This window comes from Pezoporus flaviventris, unplaced genomic scaffold (genome assembly GCF_033815535.1).
Source record: "Pezoporus flaviventris isolate CSIRO_AGI_PZ_B2104156 unplaced genomic scaffold, CSIRO_AGI_Pfla_v1 ptg000041l, whole genome shotgun sequence".
Classification (NCBI taxonomy): Eukaryota; Metazoa; Chordata; class Aves; order Psittaciformes; family Psittacidae; genus Pezoporus; species Pezoporus flaviventris.
In genome coordinates this window covers 4970406-4991528 of record NW_026892589.1, presented here as the reverse complement: position 1 = coordinate 4991528, position 21123 = coordinate 4970406, and the positions used below count along the sequence as shown (strand labels likewise).

General features: G+C 41.8%; 1 protein-coding gene across 7 annotated transcripts in view; it reads right to left on the bottom strand.

Moving 5' to 3' along the window:
* The window catches only part of SPECC1L (sperm antigen with calponin homology and coiled-coil domains 1 like), a 63012-nt gene extending 45179 nt beyond the window's left edge, over positions 1-17833 (bottom strand). The window contains exons 1-3 of one of the 7 annotated variants that reach the window (XM_061465953.1): positions 5237-6154; positions 4287-4362; positions 3330-3519 (exon numbers count right to left, since the gene is read on the bottom strand). In XM_061465953.1, coding sequence (XP_061321937.1) covers positions 3330-3482 — 153 coding nt within the window. In that variant the 5' untranslated portion in view covers positions 3483-3519; positions 4287-4362; positions 5237-6154. Of the gene's footprint in view, positions 1-1154; positions 1254-1285; positions 1338-3329; positions 3520-4187; positions 4363-5236; positions 6155-17365; positions 17493-17747 lie in introns of those variants that run through there. The other 6 variants (XM_061465949.1, XM_061465951.1, XM_061465952.1 and 3 more) reach the window with 6 other exon arrangements.
* Between the last annotated feature and the right edge of the window lie 3290 nt (positions 17834-21123).

The window sequence follows — 21123 nt, the reverse complement described above, 5'->3', positions numbered from 1 at the left end:
ATATCCTATTTCCTGCACCTTATTCAAATCCCTTTATATATATATATATATATATATAAAAATATATATAATTATTCCAACCTGGAACTTTCTTTGAAGCTTGCTGTTGCTGCATTTGAGTGCTTCAAACATCAAACTTAACAACAATCTGTAATTAAGTTACTGCATTTTGAAAACGCAATACTGAAGCCTAGACACATGAATACTGAAAACACATTCTAATTTTGAATATTCAAATATTGTTGTCCAAGTCCTGGCTTTTCAGGGACACTGGATTTTGCAAGGTGTTTGTATGAAGTACAGCTGCCGTCTGTCCCGGGTTCAGCACTAGCAGTCACTTTTCTCTTTCTTAGTAGCTGGTGCAGTGGTGTGTTTCCGACTTTAGTCTGGGAACAGCGCTGATAACACACTGATGTTTTTAGTTCTTGCTAAGTAATGTTTACTCCAATCAAGGACTTTTTTCAGTCTCATGCTCTGCCAGTGAGGAGGGGCACAGGAAACCGGGAGGAAGCAGAGACAGGACACCTGACCCAAACTAGCCAAAGGGGTATTCCATACCACAGCACATCATGCCCAGTATATAAACTGGGGGTAGTTACCTGGAAGGCCCAGATAGCTGCTTGGGTCGGACTGGGTATTGGTACTGGTGGTGAGCAATTGTATTCTCTCCCCTTGTTATTTCCCTTATCCTTATTGGTGGTAGCAGTAGTGGTTTTGTGTTATACCTTAGTTACTGGACTGTTCTTATCTCAACCTGTGGGATTCACATTCTTCTGATTCTCCTCCCCATCCCTCGGGGAGCTGGGAGAGGAAGAAGCAGGGGCAGGGGGGAGTGAGGGGGCAGCTGAGTGGTTCTGAGTTACCAGCTGGGCTTAAACCACACCATCTAATTACAGTTGTGAGCGTCAGTATGATCACAAGCACATCAGACAAAAAAGTAAAATTAATAATCTTAAAAATAAGAACACATTGTTACTTGCAGAGTATTTTTTGACAAATTCAAAACTAGAGGTGGGTGGCAGTCACCCTCCTGCTGTAATAACGTGGGGTGGTGGTGGGTGCTGAACATTACAAAAGTCCTGGGCAAAGTGGGAGCCAGACACCTACATGAATTAACCAACAAAAAGCACAGTGAAGCAGATGGACAAACCAACCTCTGGAGTTGTGCTCAGCTGTAGAGAAGGGTGGGTCTCAGAGTTCCTTCCTGTGCTCATTGTCCACCCACTTTGAAAACTCCACAAAACGGGACAAATCTATGGAACAATGCATAGTGAAAGAAGCCCACCTGAAGCTGAACACCGTTCTATGGTTGTATCATGAAGAGGAAAAATCCCATCCTATAATTACAAAGTAATTTTCAATTTTGCAGCATCATCGCTAAGACTGGTATAGTAGGGTATATGTGTATTTCTTCTCTTTAACAGTGGTCTTTCATTCAATATCTAACTCAAAGGTTTCTGTACCAGTACACACACTTTCCCTGAGGACTGAACAAATGAGTAAGCTTTGCAGTTGAAGTTATTTCTTTGGTTTTTTTGGATTTTTGTCAATGAATATTAAATGGAATTCACAATGCACACACTAATTCATCAAGTCACAGGGAAGATCCTACAACCACTAAGAGGAAAAAAATGTGCCAAATGCTTCACCTACAAGATCAAATATAAAACTGTATGAAAAATGATTTTTAAAATAATACAACTTGATGCTCCTCTTAAAACAGCAATTATAAATGTGATTTTCCAGTATCAGTAACAAAAAAACCAAACAACTAACTTTGTTGTGTAAGTATGGGACGCTCAAAGAAGGTAAGATGCATCATTATTATTAAGTCGCATATTTGGCACAACAGCTTAACAACTACAAGACATCCAACTGTGTGAGTAAGCCTGTCCGTAACATAAAGCTGAGATAAGTCTGAGTAATTAAGAGAAAAATTTTCATTGTGTCCCAAACATACAACTGTCATAAATTCTAATCCCACACCCAAAAATAGCCAGAAGTGTTAGTAATACAAGTAAAATTGTGAAACCATACTGGGCCAAATTTCTTCATTGTTAGATCATTCTTCTTCTTTATCTCACCGAGAGCTATGACATAAGAAACTTGGTAAGTAAACTACAAAGGACTTTTGTTTCCATATTCTTCGAAATGTTTCTAGAAATACAAAATAAGTAGTGTCAACAAGCATCAAAAGATTCTTTAAAGTTAAGAAAACTGCAAGATATGTTGGGTGGCTGAGGAAACAGGAGGGCACTGGGAGAAAATCTACCTGAAACCTGGCTTGCAAGTTTCTCAACAAAAGTATTAACCATTCTTCCATAGAAAAAAAAGCAAGAAAAGCAAGAAAGAGAACACACCTTTTGATTTCACTAATCCTGCACAGCTATTACAGAAAGACCTCAGCCCTTACCACCTCTTTAATTTTAGGTCTTTATTTGTCAGTTATTGAAATGGCCTATCTGGCTTCCTGGAGGTGACAGTGGTTCAAGTTCCAGTTGCAGACACCAGCCCTTTCCCTTGTTCTGTTCATCTGCTCCAGGGCAGAGCTTTGCCACAGCTCTGCATACTGAGCTGCAGAAAGGCAAAAGGAGGTGGGTCCAGCCACGTTTTCAAGCCAGGAGAGGGAGGCAGCCCAGGCTTACACCATCCATCCATGTAACACAGATATGTATGCTCTCAGGTGAAAACTCCACACTAGCACACCTCAGCACGTCTTATTTTTCTTGGTTGTTGAAAACCATATCCTTCCAAGGTTACTGCCCTGTTTTGCTAATAAGAGAAAACCTCTACCTTTGAACTTGTTCTAGGAGCAAGAATCAACTTGTGAAAATTCAGCTCAAGCAGTATTTCACAGAAAGCAAAGGCCAAACCAGCTAGAACAGTGCAGCTGCACTGACCTAACACACATCACTGATACCAAAAAGTTTCCTATATTAGATACCTCATTAGTTCTTGTTTCAGAATCAATAAATAACTTTTATCAAATCCTATTAGTCACTGACACACCATTCAAGCATAAAACAGACACTACTAAAAACATTCATCAAAATGCAACTTCCACTCTGCTCCTTTTGCAGAACAGCCAGGTTGTGCAAAGTACATTGCTTTCCATCACATCGCACACTGCAATATGAAAAATACAGCTTGAATGCCCCTCAAAATCCTACACCCTGCCCAGTGCTGTGTAACTACTCAAATTCCCTTCAGTTACCCACAGAGCAAACCTCTAGTCTAAGCTGCATTAAAGACACACCTTAAAATTCTACTCTTTTTTAAAGCTTTATTGTAAAAAATATAAATAATCAGACCGTTCTATTGGTTCTTACCTTCAAAAGAGATGCTGATGTCCCGGTTTTAGAGAGTTTTGTTACTGCAGACACTGAGGAGCCGTTTTCTGGTTTGGCTTTGTCAGTTGTTTGAGTTTTATTTACTCCAGGCACTTTGGGCACTGAGCCAACACTCCTGCTTGCTTTCTTCATTCTGGGCTGTCTGTTTATGATGCATTTACAAACAAATCTACAAGCAGAAAGAAATTTTATATATAAAATACAAATGAAAAGCAGTGCTTTTTTTTTTTATAACGCTCTATTTAAGACCAGAAGTCCAGAACAGAAAAGACCATAAATTAGAGCCAAACAGAATGCATGTGACTGACCAATGGGTTTTACTTTTTAAAAGGAATTTTTATCAAGAACCAAGGACTTCCTACAGCTCCACTCTAAATTATAGTGCTTTTTTTCCCAGTTCTCTTTCCACAAATGGAACCGAACTGAGGATATTTTATAAGTGACCCATGTTGCTGAATTCACTCGTTAGCTAGCAAAAGAAAAGCTTATTAGGGCAGCAATGTTCTTTATTTCTGACTGTGGGAAGGCAAATACTGTGGGAGTATTCAGGCAACAGCCTGACTACCAACAACACTGGATCTGAGGAGAGATTACTGCCAGCTTGGTAACTGAAGTACTGAGAGAGAAATAGCAGCTGCAAAGAAAAGAGTAATTTATAAAAACTAAACATTTCAGATTCCCTGAAACCATTTATTATTAAAAATCACACTACTAAACACATGGGATTTCACAGAATTTAGTACTAGTCATACAATTCCAAGGGTTATCCCTAATAAGAAACTGTACATAACCCACCACACTCTAAGGTCCACAGTCAGGACACTGCAGTATCTTCACCTTTGTCTTCAAGGTTTTTCAAAGAGCAGACAATTGTCAATACTGTCAATCTAACCACAAGCAAATAAAGGAAATCCCAGGAAACAAAGCTGACTTTACTCAAACCAGGAGCAGCTGCAGCAGATCCGAACATCACAGTTCTCACAAGAACTACTAATTGATTCTGGAAGACAACCTGAGAAAGGGTAGACCGGCTGACAGCCATAATTTGAAGCACGGACTAAGAGAAAGGCTACACACATTGAAATCTTTTCTCTTGTAAGAGTGAGATAGTTGTCAGCTGTTTTCTTCATCTCCCTTGAGTCAGAAGACTCAGGATGCAAGATTAAGAGGAGGAAACTTCCACTCCTCTTTCAGTTTTACACATTCTGGGTGGAAGTAAGTGATCAGGTACATCTGAACCAATATCCTACAGCTGATTAGAAACATGGAACACAGCTGGTTGTTTCCATCTCTTAAGAAGTGAAGCTTTTCAAAGGCACAAAAAGCAGATGGTGGTTGAGTACAAGATGTGCCACACAAAAACACATTGATCAGGAGTACTAATTCTTTTCAGTTAACAAAATTAACACTATACACCAACACACATTCCTCCTTCCCTATCACCACCTCAGCTGCACACAAGTAATCAGTAAAACTCCAGTTGCCTCCTCAGACCCCCAAGTGCTGTTTACAGAAGCAACAGGAAGTTGCATTTTAAGACACTGAAAATATTTGCTTATAGTTTCCAGATTCCCTTTAGCTCTGAAAGCTGGCAAGAACATACACAGAAAACTTTGTTTGCTGTTGCAGTTTCATCATCAGAATGTCAAAAATGCACTGGTCCTGCCACATGGCTACTAGTAATCATAATGCCTTCACAGAAGATTAAATAACTGAGAGGTAATTGAGATGAGACACTCCTCTAAGAAAACCAAAACCCAAACCAGAAAAGCCCCATGAAGGTAATATGTTTGCTATACACACATAATTTTAAGTAGTACAACTACCTACTAGATTCCAGAAGTAGATGCTAATATTTACACATAGTGCCAAGTTGCCACACTTACATTTCTTGCCATTTTCATGTTTATGAGTTCAACACTTGTGCTTTGATCTTATGCAGTTGAAAACTCAAACTGAAAAGACCAAAGAGGATAGAGCTGTTTAGTAAAGCTGGCATCATTACCATTGAATATTTTGATGTTCTACAGACTACATAAAGAAGTTGCCCACAGCATACTTGAGAAATAAATGAAGTTCCACTGCGCAGTGAAGCTGACTGCATTTAAAAATTACTTCAATTTGTCTTGCAACAAATCCAGCAAATCAGAACCATAACTTTTTGACAGCTCACAGAGCTAGAAAAACAGTGCTACAATGAAGGTTAGTGTATGACTATCATACATTTGGTCAGAGCTTGACAACCTTGTCTGGCAATCTAGATAAAGCCGTAGTTTCAGCTGGCATGCAGACACCCCGCAATGGCCACTTGCAATACACATTTATCAAGTCTACAGAGCACACTCATCAAGTCTGACACACCTTACAACATGCCAGATGCCCACTGCACACATGATCTTTGCACACACAGTAAAAGATCCATACATTTTGGATCCACTTATTACAGCAAGTAGTACAGTAATGTAACCCACTGGATGTATAATCTCAAAGAGAAATACAGGCTAACATTAGCTTTTGCAGTACAAACTATTTACACTCCAAAAAATATATCACAGAGGTTACCAGTGACAGAAGACTGGGCGCAGCCAAATGTTTCTCATCCACAATGGCTTTTCTAAAAACACGTTTTAGAAACACATTTTGTTCCTGAAAACATGCCACAGTATTTGCTTCAGTAACAGTAACTGCATTGCAAAGTGACGTAACTAACTGAAATTCAATAAAGTAACTAAGTATAACCCTTATGTTTCAGCTCAGCACTAGTTTAAAATACCCATAAATTCTACATTGAAAACCACTCTTTGTTATTTAATGAAATTCAAAGGTAGAACCACCTTTCTAAGAAGATACTCAGAGAACAGGGAAGTTTGGGTACTGCTGGTCCTGTTTTTGTTCCAGACAAACTAAACTCTAGTGGTTACTTCTTACTGAAAGAAGATTTTGTAATTATAGTTTTAAAACTCATAAAAAGATACAAGTGAGTCCCACTTAGCTTAAAATAAGGACAAGACATTAATTAGCATTACAGGTTCTTTAAGCAGCTGTTCACTCAGGCTCCTAAAGTGAATTTATGACCTCTCTGGGCAAATTTCTCTCCTCCTGCCTTCTCCAGGAAAGGAGGATGGGGTTTCAGCACTGAAAACAAAGGCATCAATATTGTTGAACTGTAAGTGGAAAATCCCTGCTTCACCCAGTTTCTCAAAAGGCAGATACTGCAGGAAAAGATGACCTTTATGCTTCTAAAGATGAACACATTCCTTAGGAAGACACAGTATTAAGAGTCAACAATAAACTTGTCTCTGCCCAACATTAATTTTAAATAAGGGAAAAAAATGCTCACTAGCCAAATAAAACTTTCTAAAGATTAACACAAAACACTAAATAACACTCTCATTCAAATGAGAGCTAAAATATTCTTTCACTATTGTTTTAAAAAGCAAATACTGCATATGAAGCTGTAGTTCATATTTTACCCTAGGGAGAAAGAAGGAATTACTGAAGATTTCCTTTCCCTTTACACACAATTCCTCCCACCTCAAGAAATAAATTTAAAAAAAAAACCAACAAAACAACAACAACAAAAAAAAAACACAACCAAAAAAGTGAAGTAGGAGCTTAACACTAAGAAGTTGCAGTGTCATTAAGAGTTGTAACTCTATGAAGTAGTCAAAAGAGAGACTTTTGGAGGTTCCTCATCTCTCACTACTAAACAATTTATCAACAGGCACAAGACACTACTGGAAAACACCTGATCAACACCAACTCTACAGCATCAATTATAAAATAAATCAAGATGGAAAACTGACAACACAAAGCCCAAAATATCAGATAGAAAGACTGCATTCCTAAACTAAAATGTAACTATTTGCTCTAACCTGTATCCTTTCCCAGAGGTCTCTCTTTCCACAGCACACATAGTCCCGGAAACAAAAGAGAATCCTGTTCAGGAGCGTGCTCTCCTTGCTCTGTGGAGGCATGTGAAACCAGTCCTGCATTTTATACCAACTGCAAATACAACTCCATAAATAATAATTTAAAAGTGTTTTGCCCAATGGCATGGCTCTGCTCCTTACTGGAAACTGATATGATACATCCACCCAGCCAACATGCAATGCTTTCAGGGTGACTCTTATGCACTCTTTAGAAACCTGAAAGCTAAAGCAGGGAGGGTATGATCTCTAACTGCGATTAAAATAATCTCACCCATTATCTAACAAGCCTATTTATGCCAATATTGCTGTCACAAAAGTAAGGCCCAATTAAAAGAGTACAAAAAGTAGTTTATTATGGCTCCAAGGTAAGTGAGGGTTAAGCACCTCAGAGGTGTTAGTCTTTTGCTTTTGGTTGGAAATACAAGGTATCAAAAGGTACTAAGCAGTTTTATCTATTTAAAAGTTGTGAATTATTACTAAAATTATAAATAATCTTCAAGTAAACTTCTAGGAGTTCCAGAAATATAGAAACAACTGATCCCTCAAAACTGACTATACTGAGCATATTTGAAAAATCACATTTCCTCAATTACAGAGGAAAACAGAAATATTCACATCTAAGAGCAATGGAGTTAGCACACTTTCACCCTCTATTTGTACAGGTTCTTTAGATTTGATGTATTTAGGCTGACAACGTTTGCCCAGATAATAAGGGAATGACATTTTTAGGTCACTTACATAGTCCCAAAAGGCAGAACAGTGAAGAAAAGATTATGAAATACAGCCTCTTCAACCCCCTGTGAAACACAGATTCAGAATCTCCCTAGGCGGATACAAAACAAGCTACATAAGAAGAGACAGAGTTTTCTACATTTATAAGTTCCATAGCTCAAGCTTCCACCCTGCAAGCTGCACAGGCACTCTACCATGATGTCTCTTGCTCAATAGTTTCAAAAACATAATCCATTAACCACCAGATTCCACAAGCCCAAAGCAGTGCATCTGTTTTATTGCTCAAGATGAAGACATCAGTTTTAGTGACCTGAAAGTTAGCTGATGCTAGAGGGTTATTTAAGATACCAAGGATAACAGGAAACTGCATGGAATCAGAAAAGAGACTAACTAGACAATAAAAACAGCAAAGAAACTTAAATTTAGATAAATAAAAAGCAATCTAACTCTTGGGGAAAAGCTTCATATATAAATGTGCTCTCAACTCATCAACACTGTTCATCAAGACTTCAGTGTTTTGATTCACAGCTTCATTAAACTATCAGTTTTTATTCCAGCAGTGTTTGGAATAAGGCAAAACACCCCAAACAAAAGGACACCAAAGCAATTCCAGGAATTATTAAAGAAAGGAACAGGGAACAATTCATAAAATACAAATATCTCACTCAACAAGTCAAATTTTTGCCCATCTACCCACAGCTTAATTGATTCATGCAGCTCTGGTCTCTCCACCTGAAAAAACCAAATGATTCCCTATAGACCTGGCAAAGTTTCAGCAAGGGGCAAAAATAAGATCAAAGGTATATAATGTATAATAGCTCCCATGAGACATCTCACAGGGAACACAACAAAAGCCTATCAAATCTTGGAAGATACTGAGAAGGCAGACGGGGACTGGCTGTTAATCATCTCTTCACTAAAAGACCAACAAATGAAGTCAGAGCCAGGTTCAAATTAAGAAAAAATGAGCCATATTTTTAATGAAGATTGAAAGAATGCTGTGCCTGCACACAGAGTGAGTGGAAGAGGAGATTGGACATGCACAAGGTAGAGAAATTCCCTAATGGATGCTAAATAGGTGAGCACAAAGGACCCAGAAACCCCTCTGAGCCAAAAATAATTGCAGGGTGGGAAAGCAGGCAGAGCAGGAGGGAAGGCTTCAGGTTTGGTTTTTTTTTCCTGAGGCATCTGTTCACATCCCAGTACCAGGTGGGATGGATCCCTGCACCAGCCAGGGCCATGTCTGCTCTGTTCTTGTACAGTGAGTAAAATATACAGATGTCAGTGATTTATGGATGCTGCAATTTTGGAACAACTGAAGCAGGTAGTTATTTACAGAGGAATGGCTTCCCTATTACTTTCTATCTTAAAAATTCAATAGGGTTTTTAGTTTTCCATTACAAGTTGTGGAATTCCGACAATAGAAATTCTACCTTTTTAAGTTACGTTTTCAAGCCACATTTGCTCTTGCTACTTCTCTTTTAAACCGAGGGGAGGAAAGACCAGAGCTTTGGGCAAGAATTGGCTGTTATATACCTAAATTTCTCTACTCCTTCTTTGGAGAAAACTTCAGAGCTTCAACTGCTGTGAGCAATGTGTAACTGTTGCAATACTTAACATTCCAGACAAGTGACAGGAACATTTACAGAGCTCCTAAACTTACGAACTGTGCTCTAAAAGCCTTTTCATAACAAAATTAAATAACGTAGTCTTGTTTTCAAGCTCCTACTTTAAACTATTTCAAACCACTGCTGAGGAAAGAAAAAACAACTAAATCCAAGTGATTCTTCTAGCATGGGGAATCTGTTCCACATGGAAGGGGAGCACTGTCTCAGGACTTAATTCCTACATTGAGTGCACCTTCAGAAGCTTCTTAGGGTTTTTTTTATTACAGTTTTGTATACCAGAACAAAAAATCACCTTATTGGTATCCATCATGAGCTGATTAAAAGATGTTCTAAGCAGCCTAAGTACCCTGGAGCATGCTCATTAACTATGCTGCTCATGCTATAGATGAGAATACCATCCATGTTACTATTAAGCAGGTTTTGTTTCATTGGTGTAGATAATACCCATAGTGGAAAAAAACCCTTACATGTGAAGGCAGTCTGTGTGTCTCATACAGTGCAAGCTGACATACCTCAACCAGCAGAACATGGTAAAGGAAATAGAAGAGCAAATACAATATGTAGAATATTAATTATGATAAATATGAAAGGACACTAAAACCTGGTTTCACAGAATCACAGAATCCTAAGGGTTGGAAGGGACCTCAAAAGATCATCTAGTCCAACCCTCCTGCAAGAGCAGGGTAACCTAGAGTATATCACACAGGAACTTATCCAGGCGGGCCTTGAGTATCTCCAACGTAGGAGACTCCACAACCCCCCTGGGCAACCCGTTCCAGTGCTCTGTCACTCTCACAGTAAAGAAATTTTTCCTGATGTTCACGTGGAACCTCCTATGCTCCAGTTTACACCCACTGCCCCTTGTCCTAAGGGGCAATGGTTTGGTTTGTCTTTTTTCACTCCTTTTGCTAAACTTCACAGTTGTACCCAAATGTCACACCATGCACTAACAGATGATGTAATATATTCCTCTTTCCGGGATATTAATTACTCTGTTTAGATTTTAGACATAGGCTCAAACAAACTTGGCAGAAATATCGGCCTTCTCTGTAAAACCCTTAGGTTAAAATTTCAACAAACCAGAACCATCTCATATTTTGGTACTGTAGGTTTTCTGGGGAAAAAAAAAGAACCACAGTAAATTTCCCAGCTAAAGGACTAGCCAGCTTTAACTAGGAAAAGCAGATAGTCCAAAAAAATGATACTTGGTCTGTTAACCACATTAACTGAAAGTGTTGTTTATCATTATTCCAAGCATGTTCTACAGTAACTGTTATTACAAAAATCAATAACCCTCCAGTTACAAAGGTGTATTTAATGTCATACAAACCTAAGCATATACTGTATTCCTTAACCAGATTCTCCTGCACACGTGGAAATTTCCCTTGCACTGCCAGAGAAGTACTTTCAAAACCAGCAATGTACAATTTTAAGACCAGGGAATTTGTCAGAATACCACAAGAGGTGCACAACTAATACAACAGCTTCCTGTTCAAACTGACTAGCTCAGTAGACATTTCAGTGTGATGTACTCTTGTCTTTAGCACAGCTGCTCCCAAAAGTGTTGGCTAGAGTAGGTTATCAGTGGTGACCTTTTCCCTTCTGCCCACTGAAAATGTTGACAGCTGAACTCTTACATCAACAACTGCAGCAAAGGCTTCTGCTGCTACATGAAGCTCCCAAGGAGAAGACAAGAAGCAGTAGCTTAGCTCCCACCAGAAGAATGGATGGGCAATGTGCTACTTCAGGAGCAAGACCAGAGGTTCCCAACATATGTATGTTACAGGTAAAACCTGTAAGGTAAAGTGAATACCTTCAACCAAGTGCCATGTTCATCCAAAACACGACACCAGATCTTCAGTTCATAAAAGCCCCAAAACTGAATCCTCCTTCCAGTATAGTTATGACAATAAATCTGTTCTTACCAGCTGTTGACTAACATATTCTCAACTAGAGCACTTTCTATCGCCTGGATTTATGGACCTGGGAGGTGAGGGCATGCTCACTATGTCCACCTCACCACTGACCTAGTCTGGCAACATTCCTGAGGGCACTGCAACAAAAAAAATAAGAGAACAGGAGAAGGATACAGAGATACATTCCCTGAGGACCATCCCAGCCCCCAGGTGCTTACAGCTCTGGGATTCCCAGCCCCAGAAAGACCATCCTGGTCACAGGTGACCCAAGGGAATGGCCTGGATGGGAATGGACCATCCAGAAGCCAGCCTTGCTAAGGCTGAAGGAGGGAAGTGCCTGCTGGGGATTGCTTAAGCTAGTAATGAAAATTATTTAATTGCACCCTGCCACCAAAAAAGGCTGTCCCACCGCTTCCTCAGACCTCTCCCTTCTTTCTATTCTAGCGATCATAGGTTGTTTTTTGATGAGTTGGTCTTTCAGTCAGATCAGTCCTGATCTGACTCACCCTGTAATTGCCAGATACTATGCAAAGGAAGCAGCGGGACCTAGAACTGGGAACAAGAAGGAAGGCTCATCCTTTCAGAGACAGTGTAGCCTCAAATTTGTTTTAATTCAGTCTCAGGCTATTGGAAACTCAGCAACAGCCCTGATTTAAATGAACCTCTTATTGCCACCTTACCACCACCAATTTCCAAGCCACACTATTCTGTGGAGATACATGGTATGAAAGGTGAGGCAAGAGTGATGAACAGTGTCATTTTAAAGCAATCAACACAAGACAAAACAAGGCACTGAGGGGTCTGAAGACTGGCTATCTATGGCTCTGACCCACATCTTCCTTCACCTCCAAGACCTACCAGCAGCGCACTCATTACTTAGTTTAAAATCCTTTAGGCTTGGCAGAGAAGAGATGGAACTGCATGCAAATCTTTCCTAAATAACCTGGTATCACTCAGGGAGGAGCTACCCCAGTGTGGAAGCCCAAGGACATACATTTGAGTCATATAGGAAAAAAGTCCTCAGGACAGAGCCTTGGGCAACATGGTCTAGTGTGAGACATCTCTGCCCATGGCAGGGGGTTTGGAACTGGATGATCTCAAGGTCTTTCCCAACCCAACCCGTTCTATGATTCTATGGCAGGATGGGGAGGTTCCCATTTGTGGCCACTATTTTTTTTCCTCCCCTGGGAAAAGGGTAAGATACTGTTTCTCTTTCACATTTTTATTCCATGCCTTCTGGAAAAGAGTGAATCAGTAACCAGTTTATGGAGTACCTGTTACCATGGACAGTTTGGTTGTTGGAGCAATGCAGAACTCTACGTAAGACACAGCCTGTGAAAGCATTAAAAGTCCAGGCCCAGTACAGCATCCCTAAATGATGTGACTACTCATGTGCTGCTATCGCCATGGAATGCCAAGTACCTAACACCTTAGCACTTGCCATTGTGAAACACTTCTACTGTATTTCTCTGATAAGCTCTTGTAACTTCAGGTTTTGTGGTGAGCCTTTGATGTTTGGCTGAAGAACTCAGAATAGCTTTCCCATTCCCACCAGAAAAATGTAGTCTTTCTACTCAGAAAGACATTATTGAAGTCTTTAATTATTTTTCCTTCAAATATCCTTTACTTACACACTAATCCATAAGTTATAGCCTTAATGGAATAGATACTATTTATTTTACAGGTATATACCAGAAACATTCTCAGAAACCTACCAAGAAAATCTTATAATGCATATTGTTATAATTTTATGGTTTTTATATAGCAAATTTACTTCTGAATGTGAAACACAAGTAGACTGAAATCTCATGTGCAAACTTGGAATGATCATCTTCGAAGTGTTTCTAATGTTTTTCTGTAATTTTACTGTAAATCACAGTAACATCTATCATAGCAAACAATCAAAACCTTTGGAGAATAGCATAACAGCACCCTTAAGAACTTTTTCAAAGTCAGACTTCCAGGTTAAGGAAACCTGGAGGTCTATATTTTTGTATAGTTTTGTATAAGTCTATACAAAAAGAACAGCAATAATTGTGGGTGAAACGTTTATGGTAGCAAGTGTTAATTTTAACATCTTAATTCTTGAATAAATGTTCTCAGTATAGCCAGACCCAGTGACATCGCCACATTCTAGGACGCATCTCATATTTAGAAATCATAAGTCAAGAATAATTTGATGACAACTTCCAGCAACTATAATTATTTAAGAAACTCATCTTTTCAAGAGACCATGTGATAAGTGAGTATAGATAAAATGTGGCTGTGCATGCTTCTGTCACTGCTAGGAAGGAAAGATCTCTTTTGCCACAGAAACAACTAAAAGAAAAACTAGAGTTTCAAGTGAGCAGAGTTACTCAGATTTATGGTAGAAATTATGTCTATAAAGAGCAGTTTTAATTTCTCTTTTTCTCCAGAAAAGTCCATATTTTTCAGGGACTTGAAAGAAATATTTACCTCTAACTATTTACAACGCTGGTTGGTTCTTAGGGAAAAGCAAACTGAAATAGACATAATCCTTATTTGCAAAGAAAGAGAGGTTTTTCACTGCACATGATGCTACTTTGAATGCATACCCATCATCAAATCTCAGTGCCCTTTAGCTCGCTAAACAAAAGAAACTTTAAGCTCAGTACAACTTGGCAACACAGTTAAAATTAAAATTAAAAAAAATCCTATGATTAAACAGAGAAAGTCAAGCTCTAATGGACCATTTTTATAACTTGCCTGTGTCAGTTAAGACTTGTCAATATGAAGACTGCCAACATTTTAGCAATGAAGAGTGAAATGTTCTGTTGAAGGAGCCTCTCCAGCACCAACCCTCACAGAGCAAGGAAATTCTGCAGCCAAAGTTTCAAGAAGGCTTCATCTGCCAAAACCACGGAGTGCTTTTAATTAAGAACATATACAGAAATGGACTAAGAAGAACATGAAGTTTCAAGGAGTGTTCAGAATGCCAGCCTCTTGGTCAAGCTTTCCACCCACTCCCTAAAAGTATATCCCACAGGAAATCATTTATTCACTGCATGTACCTGTGCAGAACACGTATCCTATAATGGCCAAATGACCAGTCGAGGAAATGGTTTTAGCATCAGAAAATACTGATACTTTCAGGCTGATGTCATCAAATACATCACTTGAGTACTTCCATACTACCTTTATTCCTTTTAAATACTATTTAAATACTAGATGTTAGATGCCTAGTTTATTTTCCTGACTAAAACTGCATATATAACAGTTAGTTACAGGCAATCATTCGCTTGGCTTCATTCTGGCAAACAGCCCTGGAAAATAAAATTAACTGAAGATCATGCAAGACTTTTCTTTTACAGACGTCAAACCAAGTCCTTAGTAAAAATTAGTTACTTTCTCTCTTGGAATTTTGCTTAAGTGACTTTACAACCCTTTAATGTGTAACAAATGGCTAGTTCTAAATTAACATATTTTTCTTTTGGTACCGACAACTTTCAGATTGATCCCCTTAAAAAAGTCTCTTTGACCCAACTTCACAACTGGTTCTTGTGCTACCCTTCTCTGCAATTTGGGAAGCTATTAGTTCTGCCACTTATTTGCAACAGTGTCAGTTCTTTGCAAAATTAAGGAACCCTAAGACATTTTATTTACAAAGATGATCAAAAATTGTAGTGTCTTTATGGTAAAGAAAAAAAAATCCTCCTTCCCAAAGAAAATAATGCATGTGCCTGTGAAAACTCTAATGATGTGTTATTTATATGTTAAAAGATAGTAACCTATGATGATTTGTAGGCTGCATTAAACTGTTAAGTGGCTTCTGTGATCATTTCAGTTGGAAAAAGCTCAAAGGAAACAAGTAATATGTTCCTTGTGACTAGTCACTTAAGGCTACGATTAAGAATATAACTCAGCTTCAACACCCATTTTCCCTTTTTCAGTAGAAAGACTAAAAAAATGATCAAATGGAGTGATTTTTGAAGCCAGGAAGTAAAAGCATAACATTTCTTACACTGTTTTCCCCACTGAGCAATAGAGACATTAATAGCATTCTACACTTCTAAAACTGGATCCTAGTTGGCAACACAGGCTCCACCATCGCAAGATCAAGGCAAGAAAAAAGGAACTTCTGAAGTATGCTAGTGAAAGATCTCTTACGAATTTCCATCACATGCCTCTACCTTCTGAGTGTATTTTCCTCTTTCATACTAACAATAAAGCAAAAACGGCACAAACTTGATTCCCTTCACCACATTACTTAGAAACATATATTTATTCATACCTAAGGAGTTAACTGTACACCACCTCATCTATTTCGCACAATGAAATCTTTGCAGCATAAAAATAACTATTCCAACATGCACATAGACAGAAACTTCTAAAACTCGTTGGCCTTTCCTGAAGCCTAATGCAGAAGACGCCTTTGGTAGCATGCCTAGAAGGCCACAGAGATCACACCGCCTTAGAACATGGAGGGAAAAGGAAAATACCACAGAGCTGGTAAGCTGCAAAACACAGTAAAAAGCGCAGTCCATGAGCACTGGAAATCCTGCACAGAGGTTTGCCCACTGTGATGTTCCACCATCACCAAATTTTAATAAAGCAGTCTTTTAAACTGCTAAAGAGAGTACAAAGATCTTTATTGATGATCACACCAAAACTCATGCCAACAAATAGTTCTTTCACTTGAGCATACAATAACTGGGAAATGTGGACTGCAGTACTAATCTAGATGACACTGTATCTGACAGAAATGCTACAATCAATCAAAGAGATTTGAGATGTTTTGTTCTCTACAATTACGTATTGTATTCGGTAAAGAAAGAAAAACAGACACAGGTCTTCAGACATACTGAAACATCTGAATAAACAAGTTTCCTTTTCTGCAATTTCACACAGTCTACCAGCCTAGAATCTGATCTTCCCATCAACTGAAAGTTAAGTGGCAGTGTTACAAGATACAAGAGACTACTCCAATCTCAGTCTGTTTACAGTGATCCGCTCTTTTCATTTTTGTTAGCAACTACCCAACACCGATCAGCTAGGCTGGAGGGAACAGGAGAAACTGCACTTCTGAGCCACTGCAGAACTATACTGTGACCCACAGGGAGTTAAAAGCAGCCACTGGCTTTAGTTTGTCTACATTTCAGCAGCCAAAGTTCATACCATTAATTAAGCAGGAAGCAGCAACAGAAGATTCATGTTTGCTTTTGGGGTGAGCACAGCTTGCATGGACTACGTCCTTCAACGCAACCTATGGCTCTTCAGAACACTTTCCACTCAGTGGAACCATTTACAAGCCATACTTTTTGCTACGAGACAGCTGTGTTTTCCAGATCCCAGCAGAGACAGACACTCCATGCAGTCACACACAATGAGATGCTGTTGTAGAGAGGAGTGTGCAGTTTGCTGAGGATCAGCATTGCACTGTTCTTCTCTCTGAGGACACCGAGCATGGAAGACCCTTAGAACAGGCTGCTGACTCTGATTCTGTCCCAGATCACATAAGGCTTACAAGAAGGAATACCGTGGAGTAGAGAAGGGGTGACAGCAGGCACAAAACTGGAGTTTATAGATCTTTCAGCTATGAAAATACAGAAAAACGGCACTCCAGACAACCACGAGACCAAAATCCAAAGGTCCTCCCCATCACACCAAACCTAGCTACAGGGCACTGAAGCGCAGGCAATCCACCCTTCTCCTCAGCAAAGCTTCCACACGCCCCACCGCCATCCCTCTCCACAGAAACAAGCTAGCAGCGTGAAACGGATGATTGCACCGAGGGATGCAAACGGGAGCTTGCCCCGCTAGCCGGGAACGGCGAAGCCCTCCGGTACCTCACGGCTCCCCGGGGGCGGCTCTGTCCGGCAGCGCCTCAGGCACAGCCACAAAATGGGTGACAGAGACGCGGCGGCTCCACCAGCCAGGGGAGGGAGGAGGACGCGGCCGCGGGGCGCGCGCGGGGACCTGAGGTAACTGAGGCGGGAGCAGGGCGGCTGTCACCGCCGGGCTCGGCTGAGGGGTGACAGCGCGGCCGGAGGCCCCTCAGGGCACACGGAGCGCAGGGGGCGGCGGCCGTAAGGAGGAGATCGGACCCGGGAGGCGCGGGAAGGGGCTGCGGGCGGCGGGAGCCCGGGACATGGGCCTTGCTGGGGCCTCCGCGGGTGGCCCCTCAGCGAGCGGGGGTCGGGGCTGAGCTCGCCGGCGCTCGGCGCTTACCGGGCAGCCGCCTCCTTCCCGCTTCTTCGCGGCGCGGCCCGTGTGTAGGGGAGGGGAGGGGAGGGGAAGGGACGGGGACGGGACCGCGCCGGGTGAGGCCGGGCTGGGCCGCGCCGCGAGCTCCGCCGGCGGGAGGGGAGAGGGGGCGCGGAGGGGCGCGCGGGGAGCAGGGACCCCCCCCTCCACCCGCCTCCGCCCCGCCCCTCGCGGGCGGTGCCACCGCACTGCGCATGCGCCAAGCCGCGCGCAGGCCAACTGGTGCCCATGGCGGGGGCAGCAGGGAGGGGCGCGTGCGGGCAGCAGTGGAGCATGCGCAGTCGCCTGCGCCGCGGGGCGGGGCTGGGCTGGGCTGGGCTGGGCTGAGGCGGCGGCGGCTCGAGGCGCTGTGCCGCGCACCTGGGCGTGAGGCGGCGGCGGCGCCGGGTGCAGGTGGCCCCGGGCCCGTGACCGGTTGCGGGTCCGCCGGCGCTGCCCGCGGGGATGGCGCCGGGAAACACGCGGTGCTCTGCCCGCCCTGGCTGCGGCTGCGGCGGCGGCCCGGTGCTGAGCGGCTGCGCTGCCCCTCGGCTGAGGCGGGCCCGGCTCAAGGCTCGTGTCTCGCTGTGGTAAAAAAAACACATAATCTAATTTGGTGTGTTTTGGTGGGTTTTTTTCATGGAATAAACCCGTCTTTTTTAAGCTGCAGAGAACCCTTGAGGAGGGAACCCGCGGGTGTGCAATAAAGCTCGAGAGTGAAGGTGCGGCGGTGGCGGCCTCGCGTCACCGTTAGAGCCAGGGCCCGGAGCGCTGGCACGGCCCAGGCTGCCGAGGAGGGGGCAGAGGAGCTGTAGGTTTCCTAAAGCTGTGGCTGTGCCGTACACCGCGATGTTAGGTGATTTACGGGTGTCCATCTGAGCAAGAAGGAGATGTTCAAGTGCTGCGGGCAGTAGCTTTGCTTGCAAGAATTTAATGCGAGCGCAGGTTTTCTGACTTCCAGCTCCTAAAAGACTGCTCTAAACTAGGTTTTGTAGTGCAACGTTTGACTTGTCACGTATAACAGGCAACTGCAATTAATAAACCCAAATGATAGTGTTGGTGCTTTAGTGGGAGGTATAGCCGAGTCTGCATTTACAAGTGTTGGCTAGAAAGTGCTATGAGCACAGTAACTAAGTGAGACCAAGGCATTAGGCCTTAGCTGAAATAACGTTGCTTTTTAGCATGAGTATGGCTTAGCACCTAAACGTGAATCCTGGCTTGACAGGGTGCCCCTCTGAGGATGGGAACCTGACTTTCTGGTGAAGCATGATAAACAATGCATTAGAATTGGGACCTGTAGACGCCTTGCATCTGCTTCTGTAAATTGGTTCTAAGCAGGCACATCCCTAATGGTAAGTTATGATAACAATTTCAGCAAAGAACTAAGCACGTAGCTTGCAGGTATTAGTAGTTGAAAGCTGAAAGGTAACCAATAGACTGTCATTGTAGCCCTAACCCGAGTGTGCAGTAGGATAAGAGGACTACAGTTATATAACTTACCCAATTGTATGTGTTCATGCTTTAGGTAAAATTATATCAAGATGGGAATGTAAAGTATAAAAATCCCCGAAATTTACTGTGCTTTGGAGATGTGTATGGAGGTTTGAACCCCCACGTGCTCCCAGTGCCGACGGAGGTCTGTGCCTTACTTACAGTGTGTACTGTGAAGTGATTTGTTTAAATCAAAGACAATGTACTGACTTGATATTCCTGTGAGAGTTTCCTCATCAGGGTTTCTGTTTAGCTCAGGCCATGGGTTAAAGCCCCTGTCCCAGCAACAATGCAACTGTTTTATTGAAAGGAATGCCTCAGTGTAAGATTGCATTGCAGCCTCTCCCCTGGGGTACTTTTGCTCCTAGAATTCATAGGCCTGTAGATTGTGAGTGCAAGTCTGATTTACAGCCCCATTGTGATCTTGGGTAAAATTTGCTAATTGTAAATCGAAGTAAATGACATTCAGGTTTCATCAGAATCCACTTTAAAACTGAGGATGTTTGTCTGTGGTTCAGCCTTACCAGCTGGGCTTAAACCATGACAGTGTTACAACGTAGTTTGGTTTACATTGAGGGGAAAATGTCCTATTTATGTGTCTGATAAAGTCACTTCAAGGACACAGCATACCTATTTGACATTGAAAGGCTATTTTATACTTAAGTAATATTTCTGGTGTTTGTTTCCAAACAGTACAATGTCACTCCACTATTTTCTGATCCATGATAGATTGAACAAAATGTTGTTCTGCGTGTCTTCCTTTAGATTGATTTTAAAGTTGCCAGTAAGACTGTGGCATTTCGATGACAATCAGTAGCATTATGCTGTACTAGGGATGTGGAGATGCCTGCTTTTGTTTTGTACAGTGTATTTCTCACCATAGCCCACAAAGGGGCTCTGCTTTCTCTTCTCTAGCAGGAAAGAACAGGTTTCGTTCAGCTAGTGAATGAATGAATAAGCTGCTAGGTGGCAGTGCATATGGCTGGTTCAGGAACTTACAAGGTCCCTAAAAAACCCTGCCTAAACCTGCAGCATCATATCCTGTAATGTGTGCAAGGGCTGTCTACTAGGAAAGATTTCTCATTGTTGTTATGTTCAGGATTAGACTGCCCAAGAGGATGATCCAGGAGAATCTCCATAATTAGAGGCTTCTAACAAAGAGCAGATGAATGTCTCCAGAGTCGAGCAGGTACAGCTGATCCTGTCTCAGACTGACAGCTGTATCCTGCAGGGCCTCTGGATGAGCAGCTGCCTCGGGGCAGCCTGTCTGAGCCTCGGGAAGCAGTGTAAGGGCTGCCTGGAAAATGAAAGGCAGCTGCTCCAGTGTAGCAATTTGCACAGACCATCCATGGTTATTATGCACTCTAGTATGTTCTTTCTCATCCTGCTCCAGCCTTAAGTTTCATTTGTTCCTTCTCGTTACAGGGAAGTAGTGTATTGAAACTGTGTACCAGCTGAACTTGATTCGTTTCAAGCCCATGGCTGTGTTGCTCACTCAGCGTCTTCAGGTGGGGGAAAGCAGCTAGGAGAAATGGCTGGGAAGTAGCAGCCTGGTAGCAGTGAAGGAATTGAACAGTGAAGGGAGTGATGCAGTAAGAGCATGGCTGTGTGAGCGGAACACATGGCATAGGACATCACAGCTTCCAAGCTCATGCAGGGATGTCCTGATACGGTTCCATGTGATTGCTCTACAAAGGTATGCTTTGTAATGGAGTGAGAACAATTCTGGAGACTTCTACATTGAAGCCATCTGAAAACTATTTTGAAGCTATTGCATATTTTACAGCTACACCACTGGCAGGAAGTATTCATGTTAGTCATTGATCTCCTTCTTTTCCCAATACAGGTGGCAAGTATGATCATTTATTTT